This window comes from Periplaneta americana, chromosome 4 (assembly GCF_040183065.1).
Source record: "Periplaneta americana isolate PAMFEO1 chromosome 4, P.americana_PAMFEO1_priV1, whole genome shotgun sequence".
In the NCBI taxonomy this organism is placed as follows: domain Eukaryota; kingdom Metazoa; phylum Arthropoda; class Insecta; order Blattodea; family Blattidae; genus Periplaneta; species Periplaneta americana.
Genome location: NC_091120.1, coordinates 34,262,323 through 34,280,707, shown reverse-complemented (window position 1 = coordinate 34,280,707; position 18,385 = coordinate 34,262,323). Strand labels below are relative to the sequence as shown.

Genomic DNA, 18,385 nt, shown 5'->3' with positions numbered 1-18,385 from the left:
AGCCTTTCACAAAGCACATTCCCTCAAATTCATTTCACCAATTGCCGGAAAAAATCAATATGGTCGAGCATAAAAAGTCGTATGAAACTTGACTATAATGGTAATTAAGACGCTCGTATGAAAATTATGAAACTAAACATACTCGCGTCTTAATTACTACCATTATAGGCTCGTTGCATAATGTACTATTACCGTTGCTTCAGTCTTACATTGAACGATAAACACATTTGAAGCTGGAACCTGAAAATTGGAATTAAAAAACAAAACAAAATATTGGACTTGCAAGCCAAGAAAAGTTGCTCATCCGTGTTGAACTTTGTGTCTCAAAAGTCTGAGATAAAAATATAACATTGCAGGAAGCTGATAAAAATCAGACGATAAAATTAAACTTAGTTCAAATATCGTTTGAAAACACACCTTGAATCCGCCGACTCCTTTCAAATCGCTCGTGGACCACAGGTTGGGAACCGCGGCTCTGTCACGTTCAGAGGATATGAACCACCACTGTTCAAATATATTTAATGCTTAATAGAATAGTATCTTCGGATTAAATGTTAAGGGGAGAGGATGGTATTTTTTTTGTTGAAAAATGAGTAAATTAAAAAAAAAAAAATCTTTAAAATACTCTGTGATATGTGTGGAATGCATAGCATAACATTTCGTAGCTATTTGTGCCCTTATCGGATGTTGAGTCGCCATCTTTAAACTTCCTGCGTTATGGATTTTTAAATCACTCGCCCACTTTTATTATTGTTTCCGGTAAATTAAATTTTCAAAACACATTTTTTTTTCTTTAAAATACCCTTTGATGTGTGTGGAATGCATTGAATAACATTTTGTGGTATTTGTGCCCTTATCGAATGTTGAGACGTCATTTTTAAACTTCCTGCGCTATGGATTTTGAAATAACACGCCCGCTTTTATCGGTTTCCAGTAACTTCATTTTTTTGCTACATTGCCAGACAAAAATGGATATAATTTCTGAACTATTAAAGATACATGCATGAAATTTATAGCACACATTCTTTAGACTATTAGGAAACTTTTCTCTGTAACAGAATTGTGTTAATTGATTTCATTTTAAAAATACGTCCGTTTGTTTGCAAGAAAGGAAATCAGAAAAATATTATTAAATTTTAATTGTTTATTTTACAAACGTAGGAACTAATATCAAAATTCTGTTACAGACAGCTTGTAGAACATGCTTTTGCAAATACATTGCAAAAAACTGTTTGAATCTATCTTTAAAAACGGTTTAGATATATCGGTTTTAGTACAATCCTGCATTGGGTATATATATATATATTTTTTCAAATTTGGGTCCCCAAAACAATTTTTTTTTTCAAAATATTTTTATTTGGTTGAGTTGCCACAGCTATGAGCTCTGTACATACAAAAAATTAATATTTTACACCAAATAGGAAAATAGTTTTAAAAAATACCATCCTCTCCCCTTAAGAAGGAAAAATATATGCCTGATCGCTCATTGCATATACAGTACATGGAAAAGAAATGGATAAACATTTTAATGAGAAAATGTGTTTTTCGACAAAATACTGTACCATTGTGTATTGGGTACTTCCCAGTGAGCAGGGCAGCTCTGGAGGGCGTACACAACGGCTGACTGTAGTGGTTGTTCAGGATAATGCCACAGTAAGCCAGAGCATCGATGTTAGGTGTTGAGATCTCATTTGATCCATGAAAACTGACGTCATTCCATCCCTGCAGCAATGCACGAAGGTTAGTTTAGTTATCACAACAAAAACTTGAAGTTATTAAGTTCTGAAGGCCATGGTTACATGATATGACTATTATTAAATGACGAATGGAGATTTGAAAGAAAACGCTATAGTACAGTCACGAAGCTTGAGTTTTGAGGGTGCTAGAAACAATAGACTGTGACGGTTCTATTTTGCATTGCCTGTAATGAGGCGATATTAGCGATCCTAGGGGTGAGCAACTATCTAATGTTTGCATATTTACTACGTATTGAGCTTCGCGACTGTATATACTAGACTGTGGTACAGTCTCGACTATCCGAAAGAAATGACAGTCTTCTTTATCTAGTTGCTTGCCTTAAATCTACCTGATAAGTTACTACCTTGAGAGGAGGGACAGCTTCGCCAATTTTTGGTAAAAAAAATAATTTTTAATTCATAAAAATTACCTCGCACCCTAATTATTATGTCCGCAAAGTTTTATGACCATGCGGCGATCCAAACAGCTGTTCCGGCGACCAATTTATTGTAGACTATTTTTGAAAGAATACATTGGAACTACAATAAGCATTTGTAGTCATTTTTCTCCGTATCTATTTTTCTTACACTTTTCTTGGCTAAAAATTAAGTTCCTCTCCAGTGTCTAAACTTACAGATCCGAAATTTTCAGCGCACATTTTTCAGACTATTCTGCATGCTTGGGCTCTTTTTTCCTTCTTTTTTTTTGAGGTATGAAGCATAGAAATCATTTTATAATTTTGTGAGTTTTATTTTGATTTTATTGCTTACTTACTTATAAATGGCTTTTAGAGAACCCGGAGATTCATTGCCACTCTCACATAAGCCCGCCATCAATCTCTATCCTGAGCAAGATTAATCCAGTCCCTACCTTCATATCCCACCTCCTTCAAATCCATTTTAATATTATCCTCCAATCTACGTCTCGGCCTCTCCAAAGGTCTTTTTCCCTCCGGTCTTCCAGCTAACGCTCTAGGCTATATGCATTTCTGGATTCGTCCATACGTGATGTCCACACCTGTGGAGTAACGGTCAGCGCGTCTGGCCGCGAAACCAGGTGGCCCGAGTTCGATTCCCGCTCGGGGAAAGTTACCTGGTTGAGGTTTTTTCCGGAGTTTTCCCTCAACCCAATATGAGCAAATGCTGGGTAACTTTCGGTGCTGGACCTCGGACTCATTTCACCACCATTATCACTTTCATCTCATTCAGACGCTAAATAATCTGAGATGTTGATAAAGCGTCGTAAAATAACCTACTAAAATAAGAAAAAAAATCCATACGTGATACATGCCCTGCCCATCTCAAGCGTCTGAATTTAATGTTCCTAATTATGTTAGATGACGAATACATTGCGTGCAGTTCTGTGTTGTGTAATTTTCTCCATTCTCCATAACCAAATCTTGTAACCTTATTCCTTTGCTGTGGTCGTGCCAAAGAGTCAGTCCCGTTCTGAGGCTTATGTTGGGGTTTCGTAACAAACTCTTTTTTACGGTGCTGGCCAAAAATTAAAATTTAAATAATAAAAAAAGGTATTTCCTGACTAATCCCCATTTCAGTTTGGTTGATAGGCTTTCCCCTCTACTCACACTCTTTACCATCCGTGAAGGGGAAGATGCTACTGTCTATCTTACTAACGTTTGACTAATTGACTTTGAACATAGTGAAAATTCTTATTATTGAAAACGTTTACCGGTAATCTAGATTTCGAAAATCTATACTAAGCGTTTAAATTTCTTTTCATTGTTGTTTATATCATTTGGCACATTAAAAAGCTACCGACAGCAGAAGATAAATGTTTTCTTCACTGCTAGTTGCTATTCTACAGCATAAACGACGGAACAATCTACATTGTGTCACTCCCCCCTGACTTCATAATACAAACTAGCATCCCTTTATTTAATTAATTATTCGCTGAAAATTTTGTAAAAACGACACTAAATTATACTCAAACATGTAATTGTCCAACATCTGTGTCACTGTGTTTTATATTCACTTAAGAACTTTAGTTAATATTTTATTTTCTTGTGTGTACAACTTGGGGGGGTGCAGGTATAAGAGGTAACAGCTACCGGTCTCTTATACTGACGGACTCAGGGCAAGTAGAAGGGGAAAGAAATGCCTTCGCATCCTCTCAACTTGTATGAAATGTTGTTTAGTTAAGTGCTATGTGTGTAGTGTGGTATTGTATGGAGGCAGAAACATGGACATTACGACGAAGTGAAGAGAAACGACTAGAAGCATTTGAAATATGGATATGGAGAAGAATGAAGCGTGTGAAATGGACAAGCAGAATAAGAAACGAAACTGTGCTAGAAAGAGTGGGTCAAGAAAAAATAATGCTGAAACTGGTTAGAAAGAGAAAAAGGAATTGACTGGGTCACTGGCTAAGAAGAAACAGCCTACTAAAGGATGCACTGGGAGGAGTAGTGAATGGAAGGAAAGTTCGGGGCAGAAGAAGATATCAGATGACAGACGACGTGAAGATAGGTACAGATATGGAATTAAAGTTTAGAGCCAGTCTAGACAGGAGTCCACCTGTATATAGGCAACAATTTCACACGACTGTCCACAAGTAGCATATATACAGAGTCTCTTGTTTATTGCACATACGCAGTGTCTTGTTTTGGATTAGAGAGACTACAATAAGGGAACTCCAAATTGTATTTCCGTATCTGTACATGAATCATATGCGGGGACTAAGAGGAAGGCGGAAAATAGGAAAGATTGAAGAATGCTGGGTTTTCAGTGAAATACCTACCCTTGGACAGAACACTACTGGGTATTCATTTCAAAGTGTGTCATGACGTCACTGTTGTTGGGTCACCGATTTGAAGCGAGTTTCAGCTTATATGTTAGAGAAGTTGCCTATTATTTAAGGCGTTCTTCAATCTGAACTTGAGAACGTGTACGGTATAACTTGAACGTCGTAGCAACAGATGGCGGTCTGTACCGTCTGTGTGCTACCATAACCTCTTTCGAACTGTGTTTTGCGCCAGCAAGTCGTACGCAGGGTATTTGTTATCATCGGTTGCGTACGGTAACATTCCACAACACAAATCAAATGCTCCGTGTCTGTGTTGACCGTCGAAGTTAATGTCAACAAATACGTAAGTAATCGTCTTAACCCTCTCCACATATCCCGACAGTACGTATTTCCAAACAGTTCACATTCCTGCCACTACCGGCGTTACCGTACGTATCGGTGCGTACTCTTCAGAATGAACGCCGTACTTGCTAGGCAGCTTTTCTGCCTCTTAGGTAATACGCCTCTGCGGAAGTGTAGGAAGATTGAATTCTCTAGGCTCATCAGCTAGCCACATGACGGCATACAGCGAGCCATGACACATTTTGAACTGAACACCCAGTATTTCAGAAAACCAGACTCTTCTTCACGATGCTGATATGTACAGGCATAAGCATGTATTTTAATAAGGTCACGTTTTGATTCCTAGAACATCACTCTGTCTTTTAAAGGATGTCTTAAAAACAAATTTTTGGATTAGAGAGTTTTCGCACCCTCGACGCCAGTTAAACATCTAACGCTATGTTGACGTCACTAGTGACATATGTTCATGTTCGTAAACCTTCGGAAAGAATCGGTGCATGTATTCCGCGCTGTATTTGTTTAAATTGATAGCTCAGTGTCTAAGGAAAGCATAGACAAAAATTCAAAATGAAAATATTTCTTGAAAAGTAAGAAAAAAAATGCTAACTTTGATGTTTAGAATAGACATTTACACCTTCAAAAGTTGGTAAGCGGCAACATATTTATTTTTCACATTAGATTTGGAGTGGGAGGGGCGTCCAAATCGAAAGAATGGAAATTACTTTTAAAAGTGGTCACTATTCAAAATCTTTATTGGTTTCCGAGTTATGGCGAGTTAAACAAAGGAGCGTTTTCACTTGATGGCGTATTTACGACTTAACCTTTGTCCATTGAAATCTCAACGAAAAATTATTTCCTGAGCCTTCTTGTACTTTGGCCTGAATAATTTCTCCATCTTGAGCTGTACTAAGTAGATGAATAATTTATCGTTCTCAGTGGTAGGCCTAAATCTCAAACGAGATGCCACGTTTTAACACCGAATCAGCCCTACGATAAACTCAGTTCGCCCACTTCATCCGGCTTGAGGTGAATGGCTCTGGTTGGCTCTTTTTTTTTCAGTGGGTTATTTTACGACGCTGTATCAACAGCTCAGGTTATTTAGCGTCTGAATGAAATGAAGGTGATAATGCCGGTGAAATGAGTCCGAGGTCCAGCACCGATATTTACCCAGCAGATTGGGTCTTACATCAATGACGTCAACATAGCATTAATCGTTTAGCGTACCGGAAATGTGCGAAAACTCTCTTCTCTATTGTCGCTAGGACACTAACGCTGCATTTAGACTGTTGGGTAATCAGTTTCAATCAGTGAGGGAAGTGAGACGGTATGCGCCGGTATGGAATACCGCCATTGGTTTCTATGGCCAGAAAACATACCGTTAGTGAAAAATTACTGCTGTAACTGAAAAAATGTGATCCGTAAAAATTTGTTTTTACATTCCTTCACAGCAAAGAGTACTATCTGTTTGCTTCGTAGATCTAAACCACAGACTTTTGGAACCGTATTCAACGTGTATTTAGATACGTTTATTTGTAAGTCAACACCTGAAATGCTTACAACTACGGTAGCATTTAAAGTATAGAAGGCTGTGGTCTGTAGCTTGTGGTGACCATTGTTGCCAATTTAGTGACAAATGGACAGCGCGTAGATTAAGTCCCAGTAAATCAAAAGTCGTAATTCAAAACTGTAATATATATATACAGAGTGTTTAAAAAATACGGGGCATAATTTCAGGTATGTATTTCCCACATGTAGACAATCAAAATAGTTCATTACAACATGTGTCCGAAAATGCTTCATTTCCGAGTTATGGCCTTCACAACATTGAAATTCACCGGAACGTTTTTCTTTCCGCAGGTCGTTATCATTACAGAAGATGTTCAAAATGTCCACCTCCTGCTTGAATACAGACCTCACATCGATGTCTCATTGACCTGCGAACACGTTGCAAATAATAAGGATACAATTGATACTCTTTCAACAGTCTCCAGACAGTCGTATGAGGAACATTGACTTGCAACGCTACCCTTCGTGTGCTGATAGAAGGAGTCATGTTCACAGCCTCCAGAATCTCCTCCTGTACTTCTGGAGTTGTAGATCTTGGTCGTCCCCTTCCCAAACCAGGAGAGTTAAATTTTCCATACTCGCACAGACGGTAATGGAGACGTACAAATGTCTTCCGATCTGGACATTGTCGCTGTGGGTACCTCTCCTGGTACAAACGACGAGCCAGCGCAGCATTGCCGTCCGCCTTACCGTACATGAAGTGTATCTCTGCCAGCTCTTGATTTGAATACATGTCGCACAATCTAACGCCTACACAACACTGAATGTAACCTTCGCCTCGGAATGAACTGTCAGAGTGCCCTCTTAATGTCTCCTTTGATGGCAACGACCTGCGGAAAGAAAAACGTTCCGGTGAATTTCAATGTTGTGAAGGCCATAACTCGGAAATAAAGCATTTCCGGACACATGTTGTAATGAACCATTTTGATTGTCTACATGTGGGAAATACATATCTGAAATTATGTCCCGTATTTTTGAAACACCCTATATATATATATATATATATATATATATATATATATATATATATATATATATATATATATATATAGTAGGCCTATGTGTTAATTTAAAATTGAAGCACATAAAATTTATTTTGTGTAAAATCCATATTACTGTTCATCACTTTGAGTTTCAAATGTTAACTGATAATTTAGTTATCTTATTGATATGCAGCTTATGTTCGGACGAAAGGTTAATTCTATAGGTGCCTTGTTGAGTTGTGAACATCGAAATGTATGCGTATGTTCGTATTGTTAATGACTTTCCATAACAGTACTTTAAAACCCCGTTAGTGTCTGCTAAATGTAGGTAGTGACGGGAGTGATTTTCTCTACGTCTCTTTCTCCGAGAAGAATTTTATTGTTCGATGTACGAAACTCTTAAAAAATAAATATTGTAGGTACTTACAGTACATCCGCATAGAAACATCATAAATAGATGAACAAAGAAAGATCCGTAATTAATTATGCGAAACAAATAAATGAAATTTAAATAGTAGACCTATTCACAGGGCAGTGTTTTATGATGTTAACTTTTCTTAAAATTTTGTTTTTTTGATGTTGAGAAATGTTATGTTTTATTTAACGACGCTCGCAACTGCCGAGGTTATATCAGCGTCGCCGATGTACCGGAATTTTGTCCCGCAAGAGTTCTTTTACATGCCAGTAAATCTATTGACATGAGCCTGTCGCATTTAAGCATACTTAATTGCCATCGACCTGGTGCGGGATCGAACCCGCAACCTCGGGCATATAAGGCCAGTGCTATACCGACTGCGCCAACCAGCCGACTTGATGTTGGATAGTCTCAAATTTTCGCCATAATGTCGCAATAAAATAATATAATAATTAGTGTTGTGGGATTTAATCGATTAATCGATCAATTTCTGTTATAAGATTAATCGATCAAAAATATTTAATCGAATAATCTAGTCGATTAAAATTAATCGCTTGTAGTTGATATTAATTATTATTTTGTTCATACAAACTCATACTAAAAATTCCGACAATATTTCTTTCTCGGAAACTGCTTACTTAAAAGCACTTGAGTTCTGTTATTTTCTAACTGTAAAACAGGTAGAGTAGGGAAAATATTTACACAAACACTTTAGAAAGAGACGGAAATATGAGGACAGTGACCTAGTCTATCTCTATTGAAAGCTGAAACTCAATGCGAAACCCTTATTAAGTTTTATGGTTTTCCAAGAAAACTTCCACCTTGTTGTCAGCTCATCTTCCTAGCATATGAAATACATACTGTACTTTTCTGGGATTCGTCTCCCTCATCCCTTTTAAAATAGCCATGTCTACACTGTGTGCAAGTGAGAACGTAACTACCTTCATCTCTTTTTAAAATCTGGTAATTCGATTACAATAGGGTCCAGTCTTCTGTTTCGACCGCTGTAGTTTTGCAGCTGCAGTTTCTGTACTGAGTTTGTATGTGAAGATTGTGTGTTTAGTTTGATAAAGAAAAAATCAGTTTTCTGTGGTCTGTGAAAAGTTTAAATTCCATTACTTCATATGAGAATTTGAGAGGTAAGCTCGGTGAAACGTTTGGATTTAAATTGAACGATCGTGGAGAAGTGCTTGACAGAAAAAAAGTTTTTTCGTGTTTAGTGATGCAGGAAGGATTGTTACCAAACATAGAACAGCACTTAATTCGGAGCATGTGAATGCACTCACATGTTTAAAATCATGGATGAAGCAGTATTAACTAGGTGAGTCTTCATACTTTTTGTTATTTAGGTTTATCTAAAAAAAATTCCTGGAGAAATTGGCACAATAAATTATAAGCCTCATAATAAATATGTTAGTAAGTAATTAAAATAGTTTTGTAATATAACGATACAATATACAGGGTGTTTCAAAAATACGGGGCATAATTTCAGGTATGTATTTCCCACATGTAGACAATCAAAATAGTTCATTACAACATGTGTCCGGAAATGCTTCATTAACGAGTTATGGCCTTCACAACATTGAAATTCACCGGAACGTTTTTCTTTCCGCAGGTCGTTGTCATTACAGAAGATGTTCAAAATGTCCACCTCCTGCTTGAATACAGACCTCACATCGATGTCTCATTGACCTGCGAACACGATCCCAAACTCCAGGAGTTTTGCGTATGTCCTCAGAACATGCCACAATTCGATTCCGAAGGGATTCCAAATCAGGCACCGGAGACGAATAAACCAATGATTTTAAATGGCCCCACAAGTAGAAATCGAGAGGGTTCAGATCAGCCTCCAGAATCTCCTCCTGTACTTCTGGAGTTGTAGATCTTGGTCGTCCCCTTCCCAAACCAGGAGAGTTAAATTTTCCATACTCGCACAGACGGTAATGGAGACGTACAAATGTCTTCCGATCTGGACATTGTCGCTGTGGGTACCTCTCCTGGTACAAACGACGAGCCAGCGCAGCATTGCCGTCCGCCTTACCGTACATGAAGTGTATCTCTGCCAGCTCTTGATTTGAATACATGTCGCACAATCTAACGCCTACACAACACTGAATGTAACCTTCGCCTCGGAATGAACTGTCAGAGTGCCCTCTTAATGTCTCCTTTGACGGCAACGACCTGTGGAAAGAAAAACGTTTCGGTGAATTTCAATGTTGTGAAGGCCATAACTCGGAAATAAAGCATTTCCGGACACATATTGTAATGAACTATTTTGATTGTCTTCATGTGGGAAATACATACCTGAAATTATGCCCCATATTTTTTAAACACTCTGTATACAGATATACAACATTAATTTAATATTCATGCTTATCACCGAACAGAAGTTAAATTTAACAATAATTGTGTATTACAGGATATTAAAACATTTTTTCAACTCGATAAAAACTCGATTAATCTATCATTAATCGATTAAATTCGAATAGTTAATCGATTAAATATTTTGATCGATCAACAGCACTAATAATAATACGGTATGTCTGTCATTGTGTACTGAGAATGATCCACCACATCTTCTCTACCAAATTTTTTGGACGCGAAAATCAATTTAAACATAGCCTATTACAATAAATACGTAACTCACCAATTATATTATAGTATTTTGTACGCTATTATTATTATTATTATTATTATTATTATTATTATTATTATTAGACCTACCCCGTGGATTTAATGTAAGATTATCATATTTGTAGACCTATATTATTTAGTTGAAGGACGTTATGGATGGTAAGATGTAGTGAAATAATTAACACTATTATTACGTCTTTAACGTACTGTTAACTCCAAATCAGAGAAATCAACAAACTCCAACATACAAATTGTAACATTTGCGATGTCATTGAAGACCTCTTGTAACAACATCGTTATCACTGCTTAAATAGAACCCATGGCTACAGCATTCCCCACACGAGAAGACGCACTTATTTTGGTTTTTCGCCTCATCTTCACACCATCGCTTCACCTTAGGAACTCTTAAACCTACCGAGTAGAATGGAAATGGTTTGCAAAGATCCATTGCCTGAAATTCGGTGTCGTTAAATTCCCTCTTTTGTGCAGGGATATGCGGAGTTGTATGACAAACTTTCTTGTATGAAGTACCGATAAAATTCTTCTTTTAGGCCCTATGTCCCAAGGCGTGGTCAAGCTATTATCTGGCAGGCAAAAAAAATCTTGTAAAGAAAAGGCCTTTACGACAGTGTCTGGGAGCCGGAAAATTTAATATTCATCGAGACTGCAATGGAATTTGCGAAAATTCTTCTTCCTCCTTTGTTAAAACTTCGAACCGAAAAGGACATTCCCCCAGGATAAGTGAAGCAAAGATGAAATACGGAATTTTGATCCGTAGGTGGATGAAATGTTGCAAGAATTCTTTGAGTAGCCTCTTATTGATACTGAGAAGGCGGCATTCTGTAGAAAGCTTTCCGAGAAATTACTTACAATTTCTTGGGAAACAAACGGGTAGAAAACTGAGGATTTTGGAAAGAATTTGCTGCCATCCTATGGCAAAATGGAGTGTAACATGTCCCTTAAATTACGATTTTTTAATTAATCTTGATTTTTTCCTTGAAAACTGTGGAACGGTATGCGATGAACATGGCAAATGTTATAACAAATCTCGACCTTAGAAAAACGTTACCAAGGAAAGTGAAGATACTTCTGAGCTGGAATACAAGAGGGAAGTAAAGAGAAAGCTGATGTAGGCAAGATAATACACGTAATTTAATTTAAAATTTCGTAAAAACGTAAGTATGCAATATCGTAAAGCAGATCTAAACTGATATTTTCATTGTCATATTCGTGTTCATTGACGTCGCAAACAAATAGTTAAATTTTGTTTGCCAGTGATTGTTTATGATACATTCATTTTACGAAAATTTTGTAAAACAAATTGTGTAAATGATTATTGGTAAATTTATTGCATTCGCAAAGGGCAATTTATTTAATGTATTCCTTTTTTTTTTTTTTTTTTTATTTCTTGTTAAACTGTTTCATTTATATGAATGATCAGTGGCGCCAACTTTTGAAAAACATTGGGTGGGCTCAAAACACTTGAGATATAAGTTCACATAAAAAATCTCGTAAATCCTCCTTTCTGTGTAATGTTATACATTTTCATAATATTGATATGGTTACGGATTAGTAGGCCTATACATAAAGTAGAATGCTAAAAATAACAAAATGGAGATCTGAGAACAATTTTGAAGTGTACTGAGGGTTGTCAACTCTCCCGTAATTCCCGGGATCTCCCGTATTTGCTCCTAATTTTTAACAGTCTCCCGGCTCCCGTATTATTCTTCTCTACGAACATTTTTGCCCCTTATGTTTGCATAATTTTAAACATTTGATTTTGCCGTGAATGATGATTTATATGGTGAATTTTGTTGTTCAAGAGATGCATTAAAATGTGCAGTGTTTATAGAAAGTAATGCTTGCCAGAAATGGGTTTTAGTACTCACCCATTTAGAATCGAACGATGTTGATGTTACAAATTTGGAAAAACTGACTAGCTGCAGTGTAAGCCTTCGGGGTCCCTCTTCCGTACAAGAGAGAGAAAAAAATTCTGATATAAAGAGGCTGTTTCATCTCATGAACAATAATTGTACAGATGTTCGAAACATGTGCATGACACGTTTAACCAAATCAGAGCTGAAAACTGCAGTCGACTTCAACTATTACGCAAAACAAAATCTTTCTCAAAATACTTTTAATTTAAGTCTAATTGCCGAAATGTAGAATAAAGTTGTTTTTTAGTAACTGAACTGAATAATTTGTCAATTTTCTATGTGAAATTTTGTCGATTCCTTAGTCTCCCGTACTTTTTTCAAAAAAAGTTGGCAACCCTAAATGTACTGTATGTGGTTAGTAAGTTTCATGTAGGCTGCTTGTAGGTAACATTTTTTAAATATTTTCTGTGAATATCAATTTCGACCATCAAATAATTCCTTTCTCATAGTAGTAATTATAAACAAAAAATATCCGCAATATTTTGTGCGTAGCTGTTATGCATAATTACCCAGTTATAGTATTAAATAGAACGTTATAATATGTTAACATTTTTTTAACTTCTTTTGAAAATAAAAACATATAATAGTACCGGTACGTGGTCTCACCAGCGAATAGGGATTATAAAGAATGGACACTTCGCGTCGGTATCTTTGATGTAGCCGGACTGAATTCAATGACCTTCAAGCCAGCTAAAGCGTGAGATTCTGCTTTCTCCCTAGAGTTGGCGCTGATATCACACCAGCTAGCAGTCGACACAGCGGAAATATAACACATATAATTAATACATCTAGGTACATTATGTACTCAAATAAAATAAATTGGATCCATAAAATAATAAATCCGTCATTGACTGTAATGTCTAGACTCTAGAGTTCCTTTATAATGAGAGTTGAGACGTTGAACCCAACAACAATTAAAATATGTAATGATTTGATAGCACTGAAAATGGAAAAACAAAACTCTTACGAGAAGTAAAACCATATACCTATATTATATTATATAGAAATATTAAACGAATTCGATACTTAATTTTATAATGTATTATATTATTTTATAATGTAATTTATGATATCTGAAATATAAAATATTATTATTACAACTAGTTTGTCACTGAGAAATAAGGAAAAGCTGTTAACTTGAATTTATTTGAAGCAAAGCGTTACTGGATTATGCAATAAGGTAGGCGATGTTTGGGTCCCGTGTCTCAACTCTATTCTCAATTATTATTATCTTAGCGTATGCTCGATTACACTAACCTCTAGCGCTTGAAAGTGGAACTATACGCTGGCGCAAAGAGAAACAAAACACAGGAAAATTCGCTCAGTGTCCATTCTTTATAATCTCTATTCGCTGGTCTCACCATTACGTAGCACAGCGTGTCGCAAATGTTTCTCCTCACTACACATCGCCTACAAATTTGTCACAAACATCTTCAAAGTCAAACTTTTCAACACTATTCTTACATGGTACCCGATTAGTGGTAGGAGAGACGAATGAAGTGCCCACCAACAATACATCCTTACTCGTTTTAAGGGGACACGCTACTGAGATTTCTAATCTCCACAATTTTGATTGTAAGTTTTTGAAATTTTAAAATCGAATAGATGTTAATGAGTTACATGTGCACAATTATTTTCAAAATTTTATGTTGGAAAATGTACTCGGAAAAAAATAAAGTATAAAAAAATGTTTATAATTTTAGTAAACAAATATCTGGGTCTCATATAAAGATAATTTGTTTCTTAAACTTTTAAAACGATGCTAAGACTACCTACAATGAAATGGTGCATGGGTTTGTTCCTAGTCAATACAGTTCATCAGTAAAAAAAAAAATTAACTTTTAACATTGACCAAAATTGACGAAAACTCAGTAGCATGTCCCCTTAAAAGGTCTATTATTTATTCATTTCAATAACGAATTCACCACACGTATCACAACAGATAATAATAATAATAATAATAATAATAATAATAATAATAATAATAATAACCAATTTTTGGGTGGGCTCGGGCCCCATGGGCCCATATAAGTTGGCGCCACTGTGAATGATTATAACATAAGCTAATCTATTCGTTATTTACAAACACAAGCACAGGGATTAGCAGTTTTCAGACACGAAACAAATAAGTCTAATATATTACTCACAACTTACAAGGTCATCAGCCAGAATGAAGACAATATTTGGAGGCAAAGTTCGCGATGCAGGTAGTCCGAGCAAGAAGACCAGAATAACCGCTGCCACTCTCCTCATACTTGAGAACTGCGCAGCTGTGAGGGAACTGCCTTCATGATTTATTCTCACGAAACTGTTTCGAGGAATTGTCCTTGTATGGACGAGAGAAATATATTTTCGGACTCTGAACTTTCGCTGAATAACGTCACAATTCGCAAGATAAATATTGTGGTTCATTCCCGGGTTTTTCATCCTACTTTGTGGAATGTATTTATAACGCTGATACATGTAGCAATGTGCTGTCTACTGTTAAATATGGTCAAGGTCAGACATCTCCTTTCACTGTTGTGAGATAAAATTTCCATGAAATAGAGTGACAGTTTTATTCAGTGGCGCTAACTTTTGAAAAATTTTGAGTGGGCTCAAAATTTTGAATTACAATAAAATATCAAATTCTCCCTTACATGAATCGTGATGTATGTCTATTCACAACAATGCATAGTCGGAGTTTAGGACGGGGAGCATGGGGTGCACTGCCCCCCCCCCCAAACTTGTCTCAACTCCTTTTTTTTTTCTATTAACGTTAGAAAATATTTAATTCAAAAGATCTTTTTTTTATGGTTAATTTTCTATGCTTAAGTTGACGAATTAATGTCTTCAGATCATGTGTCTGGAGTATATAAAATATTAATTTTAAATTTCTGAATATACTAGAATTTCTATGCTTCATTTGAGAAATGGAAAAGTGTATTGTTTCTTTTGTAACATCCTGTAATCATGTGTTACAAGTCTGCAGGTGTTTAGGACACCATTTGGAGAAATATGAATAACATACTGTATTGTTCCATTTATTAACATTCCATGGTATTCATACATGCTTACAGCTAGAATATGAAACAAGTCAAAAAATTTAATACTAATATAAAATCTTAATTTATAGTCACAGTCTAGATGAAATATATACAGACGAGATTTACAATATAGTCTACTAGTACAACACATAGTTTTGGTATCAATTTCATGAAGTGTTATTGAATGTCATGAATTCACCTACGGAATAGAAGGCGTGAGAAATTAGGTACTTCTTTAATTTGGCCCTAAATAATTTTATGTTTTGAGTTTCATTTTTTATATCGATAGGAAGACTATTAAAAAATTTTACTGCCATATAACCCACTCCTTTTTGATAGACTTGCCGATGGAGTATGAAATTCATTTTTTGACGTGTATTTATGCTATGAACTGTTGAATTATTTACAAAGTTTTCACGATCACATACGAGGAAGATTATTAATGAAAAGATATACTAACAAGCCATGGACATTATTTGCAGTTTTTTGAAAATAGTTCTACACGATTTCCTAGATTTAGCACCTACTATTATTCTAATTACTCTTTTTTGTAATAGAAATATATTGTTACTATCTGTGGAATTTTCCCAGAATATTATTCCAAAACTCATTACCGAGTGGAAGTATGCAAAGTATATTGTTTTTAAGGTATTGATATTTACTATCTTTTGCATAGATCTAATAGCAAAACAAGCTGAATTTAATTTGGGAGTAATTTCTTTAATATGATGTTTCCAATTTAACACATTATTGATTTTTAAGCCAAGAAATTTGGTTGTTGTTGTTTCTAATAGGGATATATTATTAATTATTGCGCTAGAAATTTGCGACGTTGAATTTGGACAGGATTTAAATTGAATTATGTTAGTTTTGTTACAATTTAATGCTAATTTATTGGCTGAGAACCAGTCACATATTTTGAAGAGAATTTCCTCTATTGAAGATTGGAATGTGTTGGAGTTATTGGCTGTAATTACTATACTTGTGTCTCTGCAAATAATATGGGATGACCTACATCTTTTATTAGGTGGGCAAGATCATTTATAAACACTAGAAAAAGTAGGGGACCTAATATTGATACAACAATGCAGAAAAAAAGTGTTCTCGGTAGACGAGATTAAATAAAATAAGATTTACATTTAATATGATATATTCAAGAATGTAAGCTTCGTATATAACAAAGTTTCTTTAGCACTGTTACGTAGTTTTGTTGATGCATGCATGTGTTTCTGTACGAGAGACAAAAAGGAGATTGTTTTAAGTTATACCCTATTATAATTTGTAGTAGACGTACAGTTCAAGACCTATACAACTCGGTCCGAAACATCACGGATGTGGATGTAACTCTGTAAGAAACATGCTCCCGAAAATACCTTTATTAAAGGATCATATTCTGATATACTGTACCACGGTTAAGCTATAATGGGGGAAGGAGGTAAATAATGTCCCCCATAACCCTGTTATATGAGGATTCTATGGTTTTGCTTTGCCCCCCCCCCCGCCAAGGAAACGGTTCTCTCTCCGCCTAAGCAACAATGATATAAAATATAGGATGACAGAAAAATTAGAGAATCTTTTTGATAAGTCGATAAAAATAACCGAATGCAGATAGTAACTTAATTAAACCGTGTTAAAGAGTTGTGTAGCCCTGTGAATAACAAGATTGTGATTAAGTTGTAAATTTAAGTTGGAAAAATGTTGACGAAATGATGTAGATGCTTATATGGGAAAACGGAAAACCCCGAGAAAAACTTTTCAATGAAAAATCCCAAGCCTGACCGAGACTCGAACCCCGGGCTGCGTGCAAGGACAGTCCCAGTTCCGTGCCCTCCCCTGAAGAGAGACTAGTAGATAGATAGATAGATAGATAGATAGATAGATAGATAGATAGATAGATAGATAGATAGATAGATAGATAGATAGATAGATAGATAGATAGATAGATAGATAGATAGATAGATAGAGATACCTAGCCGGAAACTTAATTTGTGATCAATATTGAATTTAATCGTCTATCACTTATAATCTATTTAAACTTAATCATTCCTGCAACAATGTAACATGAGTCAGTTTATTTTTTCGGATGGTAAAGAAGATTAATCTGTCCGTAGATACACAAGCAGAAATAAATTTACATGAGTAGCTCTAAATAAATATCTCCAGAGATAAACATTTTCTTTTAAGTCTCAATGTAATCTTATCTTTTTATTTTACCAGTGGCATATGAGAGTTGCCAAGGTCGCAATTTAGTGTCTACAAACTTTGTTCTTTCGTTAGCACATCTTGTTAAACATTACCTGACCTTAGTGTTGTTCTCGTAGCTCTCTGCCTTTCATTACATTTCTCCAAAGAATGTTACATCGTTTCTTGGGGTCTTCAGGGTGCGGGATAGATATTAATTCAGAAAAAAAATAGCCGAAATGAGATTCACATGACCGAGTGAGATGGCTCAGTGATAACGCACTACATTGGTGAGGTCCTGGGCTCGATCCCCGGTGCTGACCAATCTGGCCGAGGTTTCTTCCGAGGTTTTCCTCGACTGAATGTAACTAATTTTCAGTTACATAAAGACGAATGCCGGATTGGATTCCAATTACCATGAAATAATACTGTGGGAAGCTGACGAGAATGTCTCTGCGAGGTGTTGTATTCTTATTAGGTGCGGTGTGGGGAGGTATTGATGAATGGAACACCATTCTTCCTAGAACCGACCAGAGATAAGATAAGTTGTAATGTGTTTGACCCTTATGACACTAAACAGATGACATCACTGTCGCCACATATACTGTGGCTGAAACAGGGTTGTCATATGTACGACTACAGTCGTACGCATACGACTATTTTGACTCATTGTACGAGGTACGACCGCACTCTATGTCGTACGCAATTTTGTACGACTATTTCACTAAAGGGAAAAATAATTGGAACTTATAATGTTGGTCAATAATTAAAATTAAATGTATGGTTAATTCGTCCCTTTTA

General features: G+C 35.9%; 1 protein-coding gene across 1 annotated transcript in view; it reads right to left on the bottom strand.

The window, feature by feature from the left end:
- LOC138697685 (arylsulfatase B-like) overlaps positions 1–14,864 on the bottom strand; it is a 33,520-nt gene extending 18,656 nt beyond the window's left edge. The window contains exons 1-2 of the mRNA XM_069823144.1: positions 14,532–14,864; positions 1,563–1,722 (exon numbers count right to left, since the gene is read on the bottom strand). Coding sequence (XP_069679245.1) covers positions 1,563–1,722; positions 14,532–14,840 — 469 coding nt within the window. The 5' untranslated portion in view covers positions 14,841–14,864. The remainder of the gene's footprint in view (positions 1–1,562; positions 1,723–14,531) is intronic.
- Positions 14,865–18,385: the final 3,521 nt, after the last annotated feature.